Here is a 19,881-nt window from a genome sequence, read left to right on the forward strand (position 1 = left end):
GATATAGCTTAGTTGGTAGAGTAATCCCCAGCACCGCAAAAAAAAAAAAACAAACAAAAAAAAAAACACTAATGTGGTGCTGAGGATTGAACCCCAGGGACTCAGACGCATGCTAGGCGAGCATGCCACCACTGAGTCATAACCCCAGCCCGCGAGGCCACATTCTTAAACACCTCCCCATATACCTCCCTTTATGATTGGATGTAGTAGTCGGAGTTCCTTTGGGCAGGCAGAGCCAACAATGAGTATTATGGGAGTATGGAATTTATTACAGGAAGGAGGCTTTACCCAAAGGTAGAAGGAGCTAGGGAAATGAAGATCTGCAAAATAGGAACTGTAGGATAATTAGAGAGGGATCACTACTGCATGGGGACTTAACTGGGATCTATCTACTGGGCACATCTGTCACAGTATCCGACTAGAAGATCTCCCTAGATGAGTGGCTGGTGATCTCATTCTGCCTTCCAAATCTCACATCAGGTCCTCTTTTGGCTAGCTCAGGTAAGATCCCTGCTGGCAGGGCATTCTGGAAACATGCTTTTAAACAAAGACAAATCATTTAGCACATTAGAAAATCACTGATGTAGATGAAATGGAGCTGACCACAAATTCAGGCAGCAAAAGAAAGTCACATTTTTGTAGGCTTATCTCCAATTTTTAGTGACTGCATGGCATTTTCTGTAATATGAATCAGCATTTTACTCATCACAGTAGCATTTACAATCATTTGGAAAATAGTACATCTTTCAGAGCTACGCTCCAAGGACCAAGCAGTGTGTCTGACATCTAGTAGATACTTAGCAAATATCGGATGAACAAATGGATGCTGCATGACTAGAGTCCCCTGCAGCACAACATTAGTTCTTATTCATAAACTCCAGCAGATCTCTGACAACCACCCAGTAGAAGAAAGACTCATTCTTCTAAATAGGTGGGAAGTAATTCTGTTCATCAATATGCCACAACTTTCTGCAAAACACCCTGTTTACCACTGCCAGTAGGGACTGATCACCATCCTTTTTGGGTCTTCCTTTCTCATGCATAGAGGTGGGATCCCAACACCTGTGTTTACTCCATGAGATCCTATTCCTTGGCCACAGCTGATGGGACCAACACAGCTCTGAGAAGTCCTGCCTGGAACTCAGGCGTCTTCTAAGCTTCTAAATGCATCTTCCTTCTGCTCTGATGACAGTTGGGCTGATCTAATTTTCTCTTCTAGGAATTTAGAATTAGAACCAAGAAAGATATTGAATTTTTTATGTATGGTATAATAATCAAACAAGCATAAATAAATAAATGGGATAGAAAGATCATTACTAATGACAGTACTGGGATAACTAAACAGTCAAATAGGCAAAAGATATTTTTGTTTATTAACTTATACTGAACCCTAAACATAAAAAATAAGAACCCTTTTAGAAGCAAACCACAAAGTGGGAGTGAAAACGTTTGCAAAGGACTCAAACCCAGATTATTTAAAGAACAAGATAAGTAAAAGACAACCAAAAAAAAATGAGCACAGAATTGAACATATCCTTTACAATAAAGGATACTCAAATAGTCGATGAACATCTGAAAAGCTATTCAACCTCTTTTTTTTTTTTTTTTTTTTTTTTTTTTTGGTACGGGGGATGGACTCAGGGGTCCAGTTCAATTTTGTATTTTTTTAGAGACAGGGTCTTGCTGAGTTACTTAGCACCTCACTTTTGCTGAGGCTGGCATTGAACTCAAATTCCTCCTGCCTCAGCTTCCAGAGCTGCTGGAATTACAGGCATGTGCCATCGTACCCAGCTGTTATTCAACTTCTTAAATCAGCAGGAAAATAAAAACTAAAACTACAGCAAGGCACCATCAGATGCAGAATAGATAAAATGAAAAAATTGATTATAGCAGCTGTTGATATAAAAGTGGAACAACCCAAACTGTCACTTATCGATGGTGGCAGTGTCAAATGGTATAATCAGACACTATGCAACTATTTGCTATTTGGGAATATCTACCAAAGTTGAGTGTACATATAATTTATCACCTAGAAGTTCAACTACCAAATATATACCCAAAAGAAATACATACTTTTGTTGACCAAAAGACATGCACAAGAATTTCATAGCAACATTATTTGTTATGGCTCCAATCTAGCAACTCCAAATGTCCATCAATAGTAGAATTGCTAAAATACAATAGTGACATGGTGAAATACTACATAGCAGTGAAAATGAATGAACTACAACTACTGCACACAACATGAATAACTCTCACGGATATTACATCAAATGAAAGAATCACTTCTTAAATGATCCCATTTATATATAGAACAGGCAAAACTGATTTCTGCTGTTAGAATTCAATCTAGTGATTACCCTTGAGGGATAGTAACTGGCAGGGGATATAGGGGATTCTGGGGATGCTGGTAATGCACTTTTTCTTCATCTGAATCCAGGTGACATGGGAGCATACAGTTTGTGAACATTTTATTGAACTGTACACTTACAATATGTGCTCTTTTCCTCACTATATATTTATTATGCTTTATTATAAATTTTTTTAAGTTTTAAAAAATAACTTTTAGGAGCAGGTTAGTTGCCTGCATAAATATAAATCTGAAGACAACTTCATTTAACCTTCACAAAGGCTCTGAGGCAGTCAGACCCTAAGGATGCAGACAGTCTCTCAAACTTTTTTGGATGAATATTTTTCAAGTATGAGTTTACATAGGCAAAGAAATGTTTGTTTGTTTGTTTGTTTGTTTTGAGTACTGAGGAGTGACCACAGGGGCACTCTACCACTGAGCTACATTTCCAGCCCCACCCCCATTTTTTTTTTTTTTAATTTTGAGATAGGACTTCACTAAATTGCTGAGGCTGTCTGGAACTTGGGATCCTTTTGCCTCAGTCTCCCTAGTTGCTGGGATTACAGGCAGGTGCCACCATGCCTGGCTTAGTCAAAGAAGAGTAAACTTTTCACACAGAGGCAGCTGCAGAGTGGGAATGGAAATGGACAGACTTTGCTCAGAACTCTATCAGTGCCCCATTCAGGTTATTCTGAAGACATTTTCAATCTATTTTTTAAAATAACATGCTTAAAATGCAAGCATGACTTCAGTTATCCCATATAAACATCTACATAAGAAAAAGGCCCTGTAGTTTCTGTGCCAACACCTTCAAGACAGTTGTCTCATTCACCACCTTGAGACAGTCTTCCCACCCATAGTGTAATCAGTCAGATTCTCATTTTCTAAAATCTCTCACATCTAAGTCCTGCCATAATGAATGCTGGCTTGACCTGTCCACTTCCTGAAGTGTTTGACCCTTGTGTTTTAAGCCATAGGGCCTGGAAGTGCCTTCTGACATGTAAGTGATTACTTCAGAGGTTCTGGTAAGGATGGGATGTGGCAGGACAAATCCAGTCAGACCTCATTGGTGGCAGCAGCTCAGACCTCCGCAAGGCACATTTCTCCACCAACTACAGAACTTGGGTTTAGTACACGAGTAAATTTCTACAGTGGTGCCTTCTCTCAGCCTTTAACAAATCCGATTCTGAATCCTCTTGCCACCCACCTTCCCCGCACCTCCCCCTCGCCCCCGCCTTGTTCACACACCTACCTATCAGATTCACAACCTTCAGCCTCCGCCTTTTTATCCTGATGGGGTTCTCTGGTTATTAATCAAGTTTTAACTTGATTGAGCGAACATTTATTTACTTATTCAAGAGGCAAAATAAGAGATGGAGTGTAATTAATGAACTAATTTGTTCATTTATTCAATGTTCCAGCATTGTGCTGGGAGTTACAGGGAACAGGAAAAATTAATTCGTGTAAGTCCTTAGACTGTCATTTTACTACTTAAAATCGTTCAGTTATTTCCCATACTAAAATTTAAAAAAAAAGACAACACCTGGAGGGGAAGACCTCTTTAAATTACCATTATTTCGATTTGTCTATAAGAATGCAAAGGTGACAGGATTGTACACTTGTCTTTTTTTAGGTGTTTTTTTTTTTTTTTTCTGTTTTTTTCCTTTTAAAATGTTACTTCTCCAGAAACAAAAACGGAGGGGCTATTCCCACCGTTGCAACTCCAGTGAGCAGCAAACTCTATCGCACCGCTGCGCAAGAATTTTCCTCCTGTCAACGCAGTACCAACAGCGCGAAAACAGGGTCCCTTGGGCCCCGCCCTCCCAGCCAGTTTAACCCCACCCACTTCCTGCCTGGAGATCTTTTGACGTCAATAGCGCGCCGAGACGCGTAAAAAGCGGTACCTTAAGCGGAAGTGCTCTCAGCGGAAGTGAGTACCACGCTAAGCGTGGGTGGGATGGCAGCAGGCCGGTTCTTTTTAAGTCGGCTTCGCGCACTCTTCAGTACTATGGCCCAGAACCTTCTTGAGGGCGTGCCCTCCTCCAGGGGCCTCCACGCGGGGCACGAGCCCCGAAGGCTGTCCATCGAAGGCAACATTGGTAAGGGCCAGAAAGTGGCTGCCAACCCTTGGCCTCCTCCAAGCAGGAGACTGAGCCTGGGAAAGGAAGCTGGGCCCAGGACCCCACCCCCACCCCGCCCCCGTCTGATGCGACTTACCGACCTGCTTATTCTGTGTTGCCCTAGCCTTTCTTCTCCCAAAGTGCACTGTGGGTGTTTCCCGCTTCGGTTTTTAGGACTTTGGGCTCCAGTAACCGCCCACAGGGACATATTTGTTGGGGTGCAAAAGCTACGCAGATTGTGGGTAGGACAATAATTCTACTAGTTTGCTGTCCCTGATCGAAATGGAAGCAACAAACAGGGTGCAGTTTCTTTGCCCAAGATGGGTTGCCAGATTTAGCAAAAAATAAATGCACAGTTCATAGAGAATTTAAGATAAGAATAAATTTTAGTGTGTCACTTGCAGTATTCAAGACATGCAAAAAAAAAGATTATTCATTGTTTATCTAAAATTCAAATTTAACTGGATGTTCAGTATATTATCTGACAGCCCTACTCCAAGAGCTTTCCTAAGCTTCAGCCATTCGAATACCACTTTAACTTTTTTTTGCCATTCCCTGTGCTAGTTGCACTGTAAATTTCTTGGAAGGAACTCACTTTTTAAAATTAAAAATCGAGATTAAGTTAAAAATAATTTTGTTAAGTTAGTAGTAACCCACTACGTTAAGTATAAAGTAGTGAAAAATAAAATGAAAACAAAACATTTCAACTTTGTTACTAAATTTTGATTTGGTACCTTGACCAGCAAAGGCACTGAGCCATAAAAGGGGATTAGCAAGTATTGAGCACTGAAGACATTGTAGCAGCAAACTGAGAATTTCTCATGTAATCATTCACCAAGTCACCCTTTGGGCCACTTCCATATGTTAGTACTGAGCTTGACTGTAGAGCTCTCATGGAGCTCTAATAGGGAGTTGTAGACAATAAACAACATAAACACTGTAAAAAGTGTGGTAAAGTAACATGTCATGGGAGAAAAACCAAGGATGAGGGGTTGAGGGAGGTTGTCTTTTTTAAATAGGATGAGCAAGAAAGACCTCACTGATAGAGTGGCAGAGTTCTAATATCTGAACAAGGTGAGTGAATGAACCGTGTGGATAATTGGGGAAGAATCTTCCAAGCAAAGTGAGGAGCATGTAGAAAAGCTGTGAGGTTGGAAAGTGGTTCAGGGAATAGGAGGGAACCCATTGTGACTGGAGTTGAGTGAGCAAGGAAGAGAATGGAACAAGATGAGGTCAGATGGGTAAGGAATGGGCAGATATTATAGGCTTTGTAGTCCATCATGGATTTTTAAACCGATTGAGACAGGAAACCATTAGATGGTTTGAGTTCTCAAGTGACAAAAGATCACTTCGTTGATATGTTGAAAGTAGGTATTAGGAGGCCATTGCAATAATAGTTACAGTGAAAGTTACATTTTAAGGTAGGGCCAGATGAAGTTGATGATGTGTAGTGGGAGATAAAGAGAGGGGTTGGTGATGATCCTAATTATTTTGACTTGAACAACTTGAAAGATGGATTTTGGATTTTTTTAAATAGAGAAGATTGGGAGAACAAGTTGAAAGAAAGATTTCAAGATTTTGGTTTTTAACTAGGTGTGGTGGCATACACGTGTAATCCTAGATACTGTGGAGGCCAAGGCAGGACTGTGTCTGGTAGGCCAACCTCTTTAACTTAGCAATATCTTGTCTCAAAATTTAAAAAAATGAGAAGGACTGGGGATGTAGCTGAGTAGTAAAGCTGCTCAGTACCCCCCCCCCAAAAAAAAACAAAATATTTTGGTTCTTATGCATATATGGTTTTTATGTACCTATTAGATATTCAAGAGAATGTGTTGGGCAGTTGGATCTATGAGTGTAGAATTCAGAAACTCTCTGGACTGGAGCTATCAATGTAGATATTTAAAGTCAGGAGACCATATTGATGGAAAGGACTAAGCCATAGGGTAGGCAGATTGAAGAAATGGAAAAGAATAAGCAGAAGAAACTGAAAAGTAAGGACCTCTAGAAAGGAGAACAAGCAAAAGGAAATGATATACTGGAAGCCAAGTGAGAAAACAGAGAGTGGGAATGTGTTACACTGTTTAAGGAAATGAAGGTCTTAGGTGAACTTGAAAGGAATAGTGTTAGGAGTGGTAGGAGCAAAGCCTGGTTGGCATAAATTCAAAGAGAATGGGAGGTAAGGAATTGGAGACAGTGGGTTAAGACAACTGTTTGGAACATTTTCTAGAAAGAGGAGTCATGGTGTGGTAGCTGAAATTGGAAGGGAGTTTGACAGTTTTTAAATTGTTTTTATTTTTATGAGGGAATAAAGCATCATTATAAGTTGATGGAAATGGTCTAGTAGAAAGAGGGAAAATTGATGAATCAGGAGAGTTAGAATTAACTAGATTGCTTAAGTAAGCAAAAAAAAAAGGGATCTGCTGCCCAAGTGGAAAGAGTTTACTTTAGCTAGGAGCACAGTTTTCCCTACTGACAGGAAGGATGCAAAATTATGAGCTCTGATACCAAATATATGAGATGTGGTGGGAACTTGGGGAAGGTCCTTTGGTTGTGTCTGTTTTCTTAGTGAAACAGGAAAGATTATGAGAGACATCTAGGAGAGAAAAAACATGAAATAATTTAGTGAATGAGTGAGAGAAGTATCAGATTGCTGGGCTGCAGTAGGGCCCACCTGGAGTTAGTGTTTGTGGAGGGAAAGTGAGACCAGTTACCGCAGTTGTATGTGTTCTCTAACCAAATCAGAAACTGGAAAAAAAAAAAAAAAATGAGAAAAGAAGGTCCTGCTACCTACATGATGTGTTATTTAAAGATAGTCTATTTGTACTTTGAGAAACATATCACTAAAGGAAACTGTGTCTCAAACACCAGAGTACGTCTTCACAAGTGAATTCTTTGAGCAGGTTGAGTTCCTGACTCTCCTGACCTTTGCTTTCTCACCTGGCCAGATACTGTGCTACTTCCTTGCTTTCTCATGCAAGAGAGACTTACTGAGTGACTGCTATAAGTTCACCCACACACTGAGCACAGCAATGAATGTGGTATTACTCCTGTCCTTCAAGGAGCTCACAATCAAGTGGGAGAAGCATACTTCTGAACATAAATTCGACACTGAGTGATGTGATCAATGATTGAGCATAGAAACTCTAAATCTCCGCAATTAGAAATTCCCAGTATTCCTACGAAGAGGAAAAAATGTTCCAAACATAGGAAGTAGCATTTGCCAAAAGTGGTGAAGGCTGAAAAAATACATGCAGTTTAAATAGAAGGGAAGTAGCTGGATGTGCCTGGAGTTTAAGAAACCTGTGAGAGGGTGGCTGAACAAGAGGTTGAAGGATAGGATTTGCCATATTGAAGAGCATGTGGACCATGCTAGGAATGTATCCTGTTGTCAGTAGGAGACTGTTAAGACTTGAAGTTAGTATGTGCTGTGAGCAGATTAACTTCAAAAAGGAAATGGACCAGACCTCATGATACAGGCCTGTAATTCCAGCCACTGGGGAGGCCGAGATAAGAGGGTTGCAAGTTTGAGGCCAGCCTGGACAACTTAAAGATACCCTGTCTCAAAATAAAAAAGAAAAAGGCTGGGGATATAGTTCAGTAGTAGAGTGTCCTTGGGTTCAATATCTAGTACTGCCAGTAGAAAAAAGAAAAAAAATTGACCATAATGAGTGAATAGAAAGTTCCATAAAACAGATACTTTCTTTGTATGTCTTATTTGCTGCAGTACCCATGGTGCCTTCCCGTCAGTTGTTGAATGAATGAATTGGGATAGAGAGACTAGTTTTCTGGTTCTTGTAGTAATTGGAAGGAAAACAGATGCAAGCCTGAACAGAGGGAGTGGAGAGACAAAGTAATGATGGTTTGAAACATTTTGAGAGTTGAATTGACAGGTCTTGGTGGCTACTTGGAGTTAAGAAAGAGAAATAGAAGAGGATGACATTGAGTTTCATAATTTGGGTACTGACTCTTAACACAAGGTGGACTAAAGGAAGAGGTGGTCTGGGGGAGGTAAGAGTGATACATTTTGTGTGAGGTACCTATGAGACATAGGAGAGACTTGAGATGGGAGCTGAGATTTCAGATCTGGAAGTTGTTGGCTGATGGTAGTAGTTGTCAAGCCTTGTGGAAGTGGACTGGGGGACTTAATCTGACTCTTTTTACTTTCATTTTTCATTACTTTCCATCACTCCACATGCCCAGATGACTCTCCCCAGACAGAATTAGTCACTCTTCCTCTGTGGGCTGTCATAACATTTTGTACCCACAACTGTGTCAGCACTTGAGTTCTGTCGAAATTGTTTACATATTCAATACCTTCTCTTGGTCAGAGCCACCTAGTGTCTGGTTCATCTTTGTATCACCAGTACCTAGCCCCATGACTGACGCATTGTACTCATTCAGTGTAGATTCTTGAATCCTTTTCTGTGATATCCCTATGGAAGTTGATCATTGGTACTTAAAGAGGGACTATATGGAACTCTTTTTTTGATTGTCGGTTTTGTTTTGGGGGGTTTTATTTGGTTGGTTTTTGTATTTTTGAGACAGGGTCTTGCTGTGTGGCCAAACTGGTCTTGAACTCCTGGGATCAAGAGATCCTCCTCCTCAGCTTCTTGAGTATCTGGGACTACAGGCATGCATCACCACACTCAGCTCTATACTGTTTTTTTGAATCAAGAGTTACATTTTTCTCTGATCACAAGTGGCATCCTGAAACAAATCAAAAGAGACCACCCATTTGGGAAACTTGAACAGTGGAAGGTGAACCCTGATCCTAAGTGAAGTTATATATATTTAAAGGGACTTTCTTAGAATTCTGCCATTCTAACTCTGATCCTGAAATTACAGACAGGAAATTACAGAAATTACCATGTAAGGAAAATGGATCAGTGAAGTAGCAACAAATGGCATCTAGCAATACTTATGAAGTTATATGCAATGTATAATTGAAAGTCAAAAACTTGGTGCCTAGAATCCCTGAACATCTAAAAAAGAAATACCTAACCTGTCTTTTAATACTTGTCATCACTGAAGTGTGTTATCTTCAAAGTCAGTTATTTTATGAATACAAACCTAAATTGAAGTAAGGACTGCTGTCTGAAATATAATTATCAGTGAGTCATCTGAGACCATTCTCACTCTTTATTCTCAAAGCTCCAACCAAAGAGAAGGAAACTTTTTTTTTTTTTATTTTCAGTGTAGACATTTGTATAGAAAGCAGCAGAAGGCTTCTCTAATAGCATGCTTCCTCCAACATTCACATTAGATATTAACATCACTAATTTGTCTTTTGCTTTTATTGATTGTAAAAATTGAACAAAGAATCCTGGGGGGGAAGCACCAATTTATTTCAGATATTGTATATTGATTCTCTGCTTCTGTGATTCACTTCATTCCTTCTATCCATCTCTATTCTTAGTACCTGGCTAGATACTCATGATGCAGAGGGAAGAAGGTACAGTCTGTGTCTTCAAAAAGTGAACTCCTAGACTAGCCGGAGAGAGTGATGAGTGAACAAATAATTACCGTGTAATACCTTGGTAAGGCAGGGCAGGCAGTAATTAACTCTTCCTAGGGATGAAGTGGAGCTGGAGAGAGTTCAAGGAGGCTTCACAGACAAAGTGACAGTGGAAGAATGAATCACTGGGTAGGCAGAGTGGGGGAGGAGGGCATGCCAGATCATTGAGGCTCTTTTGTGCTGAACAGGATGAGTTTGCATCATATTCTGTAAACTGTGAGGAACCTCCCCCTACCACCTCCTGGTTAATAGTTTCCCATGAAAATAAAATATAGGAATCAAGGTTAAACTGTATTAAGTTTCTGTTAAGACTGCTAACTGATAATTAAGTTTGCCCAGAATGCTTTTAGGCTCAGAACCTATAAGATCCTGGGTACCTAGTCTTGAATTTGGGATAGAATAAGTTCTTTGAGGGCAAAATCTCAGTCTCTTCATCATTTTAGAGCTACTTACCTCTTGGTAACTCCTCCATAAACATGTGTTGATTGAATGTATGCAGTATCAAATGTAGTTCCTGACATAGACTATCAACTCTATTTGGGAGAAAATTTTTAAGTTATTAGACAATTTTATATATACCTTTTTTGACTTTGGTAAAGGATTTCAGAATTGGATTTTTTTCTCATGTTTTTCCACCTTGTTTCAAGAAAATACCTAGAGGTGATATTTACTTAAAGTATATTTAGTAAAATGTACTTCTTAAGTATATATTATTTGGGATAGTATAACAGATACTGTTTTACTACTAGATTTTAGCATAATTAGCTATACCTGTAGCATTACAGTTCTTAGAAAAATTTGTGGGAAAAGAAAGTCACACTTTAGGAAAGAATGAACGTTAACAACAGAACACTTTGGTCCAGCTTGTGAAATGACAATCCTGGAGCTAATAAAAATCAACATGTTGAAGTAATATACCCTAAGAAAGTAACTCCCATCTCTTTTTAGAATCATGACATATATAAAGTATGCTGATAGCCAAGGTCCAAAAGGGAGATTTGATGCTGCTTGTGGGGTCAGGTACCTCCCAAATGTTAAGACAGTAACAGTGTATTGAAAGATAACAACCTGTAACTAAATTGTGCTAAGTCTGAGATAATAGGGTAATAGGCCAGTATTGCTCGAAGAAGGTGGACTTTCTTTACATGGGTATTCTGGTCAGTAGGAGGCTTCTGTGGCAGTGGAGAACCAAACTACCACTCTTATGAAGACCCTAGTAACACTGTAAGACTTTTGTCTTTAAACAAAACAAGAATGCCCAAGCGAAAAAGAAAAAAGATGAAAAAAAAAAAAAAAAAAAAAAAAAAAAACACTATTATCAGATATCATTGCACTAGAAAAGTTATGCCATCTTTTTTTAAATATATGCTTTTTTAATATAACTGAATTTTTAAAAAAGTAATTATTACACATTATCCATCTACTCTGTGGGTAGAGCTTGGCACAGCTTAGCTTCAGGGAAATTGGTTTAGTAAATATTGCTGTGTGGTGCATTACCTAGAGTCTCCCTGCCTTGCAACATGGGCAGCACAATTCTCAGGACCTTCCACCACCACTTACTGTCATTCTGTGCTAAGGCTGACTTATGATTACTAAACTGGCTTTCCAGAGCCTTGGAAGCGGAAGTGGTGTGCAGGGTGCCCTGGATATCAGGAGTGATTGTTCCAGTAATTGGAACCATATATTTCCCATTTCTAATTTGTTGGTGTTCTAGGTTTTATGTGTTTAAATGGCATGAGTTGGAGTCTTAGTCCATACTGCTCTTAGATGAACTAATAATGTCTGATCACATAGGTGAAATTGGCTCTCCCTAACCCTCAGAGCCCTTCCCTTCTTTCTTAAACAGTTGTTTTTAGGTAATTGTTCTTTAACTTTTAAAAATGTTAGTAATTCAACTGGGCACAGTGGGGTACACCTATAATCCCAGCTACTTGGCAGGCTGAGGCAGGACAGTCACAAGTTTGAGGCCAACATAGGCAATTAGCAAATCCTGCCTCAAAATTAAAAAAAAAAAAAAAAAAAATGGCTGAAGATGTAGCCAAGTGGTAGAGTTCTCCTGGGTTCAGTTCCCAGTACTGCTCTATCTATCTGTGTGTGTGTGTGTGTGTGTATAAAAATTAGTATTTAAAAAATATAAAAATATCAGTAATGCTAATGATCCTTCAGTTCTAACAAACAAATCAGCTCCCTTTATCTTTCCATATTATTTAAAGTAGTTTTTCAGCCTATAACTTTTCATCCAAACAGGGACCATGTTTTAAATCTGTTGAACAACCTACAATCTAAATAGTGACCACTGGGCCATATGTTTTAATGTAAGGCTTACTCAGAGCAGACAGGTATCTGAAAACACAGACTCAACCAAATGATAACTGATCAGTGTAGTAGGAATTTGATGTGACCTAGAGAAGTCCTGAACTTCATGAAGGAGGTAGGAACTTAGGCTTGGAAGTGGAAAGGATTTAGACACAGGGCTGGAAGAGCAGAGGAAAGCATTTATTCACTGATGTGTGGGAAGAGCAGAGGCTGAACAAAATGAAAAGGCAAACAAGTTGGGTGGAGGTGGGGACTGAGAAGAGCATGACTGTACAAAATGCACAAATTCATGTTGTTTGTTCTTATCCTGTGTATTCAGACAGGAGTTGGGGTGGTGTGTAATAAATGTCACATATTGGATGTGTGGGCTCTTGTGCTGAGACATAGCACTCCTGATAAGTAACCACAGTGGCTGATAGAATTGACTGGAATGGTGCCTCCTTTTCTCCCTTGGTTCTGTTTGGTGGAACTCACTTGAGAAAGACCACTTTGGATAGAGATTAAGCTCCAGATACACTCTGAAGTTTGTTTTGAGTTCACAAATGCAGGACTCAGAGGGAACCAAAATTATTACTTTGTTTATTTATGTATTAGTCAAGACATTTGACTGGACTTTATTTTCTACCCTGGAAGAACCCCATCTTTAACTGGAAGTACAGTTTTAATTACAGTAGTGGAGTCTCACCCAGAATATGAGGGTAAGCACAGAGGAGGGTTAATTAATCCATTTTAGAGATGTCAGGGCTCACAGGAGGTACATCTGAGCAGAACCTTGGAGATGGAGTAGGAGTTGGCCAAGTAAAGAGACGGGTGCTCCAGAAAATGGGAAAACAATGCAAAGTCACATTGGCAGGAGAGAACATGGCATGATTGGAGTTGCAAAGAATATGGTCCAACAGGAATGTAGGAAAGCAGAAATTAGGGCATATATGCAGGGGCAAAACCCTGTTGTTTCTCGTAGACTAGGTTAACAGGTTTGATTTTATTCTGAGGACAGCAAGAATCTTTTGCATGTAGTATGGCTGCAGCAAGCATAGAAATTGGGTTGAAAAGAACAGACTGGAGTGGGAGAGACAAGTGATGATGAGAACCCAACCTTGAGTGTGGAGGTACAAATGGAGAGAAAAGGACAAATGGGGAAGAGTTAGGAACGAATGCAGAAGGATTCAGTGGCCACTTTAAGTTTGGCAGAAGAGGAAGTTCGGACAGTGAGTGGCTGATGTTGCCATATCCTGAGATATGGGATACAGAAGGAAGTTCAGTTTAGTGGGAAAGATAATCACTTGGGGAATATATTGACTTTGAGGTTTTCCTGGGATGTCCAAATGAAGATGCCTGGAAGGCTCTGCCTCTGGAACTCAGAAGTATGGACCAGATATGGATGTAAATGGAAAAGATCACTTGAGTATGTGGTACTAGATTGGGTTTATTTTGAAATATTTCTCAAAGCAACCAGTACTTTTCATATCCTTGCCATTACTCTGATCAAGCTGCTTTCGTCATCTGATTAGTCTGCCTACTTCTTCCTCTGCCCATGCTAACACACTTGGGGGAGTGTTTTTTTGAAAATGAGAAGGAATGCAGTTTTACTGCTTAAACCCCATTGTCACTGACTTCCCTTTGATTTTAGAATAGAAGTCAGACTTACAATGGCTTCAAGGCCTGGGTGATCTGACCCTGGACTGCCTGCCTGCTCAGCCACCCCCATCTTGAGCCATTTTTCTCCCTCATTTACCCATGCTGTAACCATGTTGACTTGAGAGCCTCAGACTTCTCTTTTATTTTGTCATGTGCAAAGTTTTTCTCTCTTCCAGGCTCTCATTCATATTGCTCCTTCTGCGTGGATTATCCTTCCCCCACCCTTGGCCTGTCACAAGCAAATAGGACTGTGACTGAAGCTTTACAATTTATGTAGCTGATTTCATCCACTTACGATGGATCTGTTAAATTTTCAGCTATTCCTAAATACTCATTACCTCTGGGAGGTTGGGACATTAAAATTACAGATCAAACCTTGAGGGGATTTTTCTTTCCTGTAACTTGTATTCATTATGAAGACTCTGGTTAGCCTGGCCTTAACCATCATTATTCCAAAGACAAAGATATGGCTGAAATTTGAAATTGGAAAAACTTGTTCCCTTGAGTGGGCATTTATGGTAGAGCATAGCAGCCTTCTTCAGCCTGATTTGGGAAGCATCCCAATACATGCTGTTTGCATTGCAGCTGTGGGGAAGTCCACCTTTGTGAAGTTACTCACGAAAATGTACCCAGAGTGGCATGTAGCTACAGAACCTGTAGCAGCATGGCGGGATATCCAGGCTGCTGGCACCCAAAAAGTAAGTTTTCAGTTGTGGCGGGTAGTTGGCAGGAGGCATGGGTGAGTAATTTAATTGTGATAATTTAATTTGCTCTGAGGAGGTAAAATAGCCCAGTTTGAGTCTCCTGCTTTAAGTAGTTTTATTCCAGAAAGCAGACCACATATACCAGAGAGGATATGACTTGTTCGAATATGTTTCGTTTTGATTTTTGTGGCTTTTATATGTCTGTATCAATGCCTGCCTCTGTTCTTTGTGGTTTCCCAAAGCATGTCCAACCATCTTGGCTTTGAAGATGAATTTTGTCATTCTTCCCCTTAAATATTTATATTATTATTGTTTTTTTATTACTGACACTGACCATCAGGATTAATGGTTAATGATAGTGACTTTTTTTTTCAGTGGTTTGAATATAAAAATTTATTATAAATAAAGAATATTACCACTAATGAATGCAGGCAGGCTAGGACACAATGGTACTGGATGGAAGATGGCTAGCTTTTTGGAACAAGTTTATAAGTGGCTTAGCGCCTTGTGCCACACTGATTGTCAGTCAGACAGAAGGGCACATACCAAATACAAGAGGACTTCAGGGCATCAAGCAACATCTCCTTATGCCCAACTGCCTTCCTTTATAGATCTAGGGCTTCAAAAGGTGGCACACCCAAAAACAAGAATTGAGGCATAGGGGCTCCCTAATGCAGCCCAGCCTTTTCTTTGAAATGACACCACCACCACTGTAAGCAATATGTCTAATGGATGATTTCCATAAACTATACATGGAGTTTCTATTGTGGCACCTTCCAGTCCTGGTTGTTCTAAGGGTAACAGGTGGGGGGAGTCTATTTTAAACAGAGCCCCTCCATTTAATGTACAAAAGAATTACTCTGATTGATATTAAAATGCGTTGAAAACAAAATGGACTGAAAAGCACACCTACTCTGTGTTGGGGTGAAGGTGAGAGGAAAAGAATGAGTCCTTCAGAGCAGGAAGGAGAGCTGGGAGAAGGTTCTGTGCCTGTGAGTGACCCATTTTTACTTTTGGAGGTCTCAGGAAGATCCGATTTTTCTTCTCTTTCTTCCCCTTTGCATTTGCTTGGAAGTTTCACTGGCTTTCCACCCCACTATCTCGACTTTCCTCAAAGTTTTTCTGCCACTCCCTTTCTCATTTGGCTTTTTCTTGAGCTTCAATCTCCTCTTCCCTTTGTTTCCTTTTGTGCATCTCTTTGGCTTCTCTCTCTTTCTTTTAATTTCCAGCTCAGCAAAGAGTTTTGTGGTCTGTTTATATACTGCTTATTTGAACAGCTCAGGATCATCTTCCTCTACATTTGTAGGCTTTCCTTCCTTCTTTGTTTTCTCCACTCTTTCACCTAAAAGAATTTTTTACATCAGAAAATAATCACCCATACTTTGAGACTATCTACTGAGCTGCACACATCTGATGTGTGCACTTTTCTGTAGGTATAGAAAGTTTACCTTAAGAAGTGACAAGCCCTTACCAAAACAAACAAGAAGCAAACAAACAAAAAAACTTAGCAATGCAACTCAACGATAATGACTTTAACTTTTTTTATTAAGTCTTAAAAGTTGCAAGAGAACTTAACAGAGCATCCAATCACTTTTTTTTTTTTTTTTTTTTTTTTTTTTGGTAACTGGTATTGAACCCAGGGGCACTTAACCACTGAGCCGTATCCCCAGTCCTTTTTATTTTTTTAAATTTTGAGGCAGGGTCTCACTAAGTTGCTTAGGGCAACTTAGGGAGCTAAGTTGCTGAGGCTGGCTTTGAACTTGCAGTCCTCCTGCCTCAGCCTCCCAAGCTGCTGGGATTACAGGAAAGTGACACCGTGCCTGGCTCCTATCACTTTTAAGTCAACACAGAGTTAACATTTATGAAACACATACTGTATGCCAGGCACTGCACCATGCCAAGCACCATGTTTCACTTATATCTCAACTTAAAGTAGGTCTGATGTGTTGCAAAAGCTATAGGGTGGTTTCAACACCAAATACATCAGTATGAGTAAAGAGGGACTTGTTTGGACAGAACTTTAGAGTAGTTGAGGGAGTGGCAGCATTGTGCTCCCTCAGGCTCCATGAACAACTCTACAGCCACCTGGAGTATTCACTGAGTGTCTCATTTGGGTTTCTACCAACTCTTCTTGTTGATAGTTCTTCCTTGTATTGAACCACATTGAACCCCTATGGCTCCAACTCATTGGTTTAGTTTTGCCTGCTAAGTCTTTTCCATGCGACAACCCTGTATACAGTTGAAAGCAATGATGTGCCTACTTTCTTTCAAGCTGTGAACACCTTTAGTTTTTCTCCAGGCTATTCCTCATTCTAAAGTAACTTTGTGTAAGTTATGAACACCAGTGTGTGTTCATTTTCTACTAAAAACAACTAAGTGTGGTACTCAGAGCTGAATAGGACATGACAGGTGGTGTTTTGGTGGTACAAAGTTATCATATAACTTGTTCTGGGTGCCATTTTTCTGCTATTCCAACCTAGAATTGTATTACACTTTGTGGTAGGCACGTTTATTGAAGATTTTTGTTTTTTAAGTTGTCTCTTTATGTCCGTATATATGTGTTTGTACATGTATTTGTGAAATTAACTTTTCCATTTAGAAATAAATTATATATCTTTGCATACACCACAGGTTACCTGTTGGGATTTCAAAATAGTACACAAATTGACCCTCCTCCCTTCATGAGATAGAGCTTAATTCTCCTTGCCTTGGCTGGACTTAGTGACTTGTTTTTAAAGTGAAGAACTTAGCAGATAATAGTGTGGTTTTCTAAGGTAGGTCCTAAAAGATGTTGTGTCTTGCTCTGGGGGAAGCCAGCTGCTGTTTCATGAAGCAGCCCTATCAGGAGGCCCATACAGCAAGGAACTGAGGCCTCTTGTCCACAGGCCCCTTGGAAGCAGGCCCTTCAGCCTAATGTAGCCTTTAGACAGTGAGAGCTTCGGCCAACATATTGACTGAAACTTCATGAGAAACCCTGAGGCAGAACCACCCAGCTAATCTGCTTCCCAAATTCCTGCCTCATAAAAATGGAGATAATGAATGTTTTTGTTTAAGCCACTAAACGTTGGAATTATCTATTAAGTAGTAATAGATTACTAATACTCCTGTAATTCCATTATCCAGAGATAAAAATGATTAACAGGTTTGTCCTTTTTCACTTCTTTCTACAGAGGATAAAATGTATATATTTACATATACTTACATGTAAAATATATACATACATTTGCCTTTTTAAGACAAAGATTGTGATTGCTACCTGCATGTCACTTAATGGACAAGGTCTCCTTGCATAGTATTGTCATTTTAATGGCTTCAGTCTACTACATAATAGGAAATTATCATTTAGTTGTGCAATCCTTCCTTTTGAATAGTTTATCAATTCTCCCTACTACAAATAATGTTTCATTGATAAATATCCTTGTAGTGAAATCTCCCTTCCCCTTCAGTACTGAGGATTGAACCCAAGAGCGCTTTATCAATGAGCTACATCACCAACCCTTTTTATTTTCCACTTTAAGATAAGGTCTTAATAAGTTGCTGAGGCTGGCCTCAAACTTGTGAGTCTCCTGCTTCAACCTTCTGAGTCACTAGGATTATAGGCAGGCATGTGCCACTATACCTGACCAAAGTCTTTTTTCTAATAACCAAATTTTATGTGTCTGTGTATTTTAAGATAATTGATCTCAAATTTTGATGTCCAAAAGTGATCTGTGTTGTTGATACTTTTGTTGTGTCTCATATAATTTCCCTTCAGAAAAGGGAAACATTCTCATACCCTCAGCAGTACTATTCCTTTTCATCCTTACCAATGTGAGAGGTAAGAAAATGTTTATTTCATATGTCTTTGATTGCCAATGAGTCGATCGTGTTTTTTCCTGTCATGTTGTTTATTATTGTTCTTTTTAGTGAGTTGCCTGTTCACTCCTTGCTTTTGAGATCTTCCATCTTTTTGTAATGGTTTTATAAAAGCTCCAAGTTCTTTTTTGTTCTTCTTCTTTTTTTTTTTTTTTTTTTTTCAGTGATGCTGGGGATTGAACCCAGGGTCTCACACATGGTAGAAAAGTGTTGTATCTACTGAGCCACATCCTCAGCCCCATCATGAGAGCAATTTGTAATGCAAAGTATATTAACTCTGTCATGTACTACTGATATCTTTCCCAGTTTGTCATTTTTCTTTTATCTTTATGTGTGATACATTTTGCAGTTCTTAATACAGTTCAGTTTTTATGTAGTCAAATCTGTCCATCTTTTTCTTCATAGTTACTGCCTTTGATGTTAAAGTTTTAAAAACCTGCTTATAGCCAAGATTTTAAAAATATCCACATCATTTCTTTTTGATGCTTTTTTTGCTTTTATGCTTTATGTGACTTTAAAAGTTAGAGGACTCAGATTTTATGCCTTCACAAGTGGGTATCTACTTGTCCCAGTAATGTTTTTGTTTAATGTAGTCCCAGTTAGAATGTTTATTTTGTTGTTATTGTGACTGGTATCTTTTTCCCAGTCTTTTCAAACTGGTTATTGCTGTTTTGAAGGAAAGTAATTGGTTGGATTTGACTTGTATGCCTCAGATTTTTTTTTTCTTTATTTGCTTGGGGTTATAGAAAATAATAATTGGCTGTAAACAGTAATTATTTATAAGAGCTTCCAATGTTCATACCTCATTTCCATTTTCTTATTTTCTTTCAGAACTACCAGAACAATATTAAATAATAGCAATGAAGAGAATCCCTTTTATCTTATTCTATCTTTAATGAACTTCCTCTAATATGTCAGGTTTTTTTTTACTTTTTTTAAAATTTATTTTTATTGTACACAAATGGGATAAATATTGTTTCTCTGTTTGTACATGAAGTAGAGGCATACCATTTGTGCAATCATACATTCACATAGGGTAATAGTGTTTGATTCATTCTGTTATTTTTTCCTCCCCCCTACACCCCACCCCTCTTTTCCCTCTACACAGTCCCTCCTTTCTCTACTATGTCAGTTTTAAGTTCTGTTATTCATTTCAAAAGATTATGTGGAGGAGGTACCCTTCCATTACTAGGATAGTAACTATTAACTTTTTATCAGGATCAAATGTTGAATTTCCATCAAAAGAATTTTTAGCATCTAATGAGGTAACCATGGATTTTTTTTAATCTCTTAGTATTAGTCATAGATTGGTAACGGTACCATTCTGTCATTTCCAGATGAGCTTATTTTTTGTAATAGTGTAGTATTATTATTCCATTAATT

General features: G+C 39.1%; 1 protein-coding gene across 4 annotated transcripts in view; it reads left to right on the top strand.

Annotated features, from left to right (window-relative positions):
- Nucleotides 1–4,245: 4,245 nt before the first annotated feature.
- DGUOK (deoxyguanosine kinase) overlaps nucleotides 4,246–19,881 on the top strand; it is a 33,419-nt gene continuing 17,783 nt past the window's right edge. The window contains exons 1-2 of one of the 4 annotated variants that reach the window (XM_079111467.1): nucleotides 4,246–4,449; nucleotides 14,525–14,637. In XM_079111467.1, the coding sequence (XP_078967593.1) occupies nucleotides 4,308–4,449; nucleotides 14,525–14,637 (255 nt within the window). In that variant the 5' untranslated portion in view covers nucleotides 4,246–4,307. The remainder of the gene's footprint in view (nucleotides 4,450–14,524; nucleotides 14,638–19,881) is intronic. The other 3 variants (XM_079111465.1, XM_079111466.1, XM_079111468.1) reach the window with 3 other exon arrangements.

The sequence above is a fragment of the Sciurus vulgaris genome (genome assembly GCF_902686455.1).
Source record: "Sciurus vulgaris genome assembly, chromosome: 14".
In the NCBI taxonomy this organism is placed as follows: domain Eukaryota; kingdom Metazoa; phylum Chordata; class Mammalia; order Rodentia; family Sciuridae; genus Sciurus; species Sciurus vulgaris.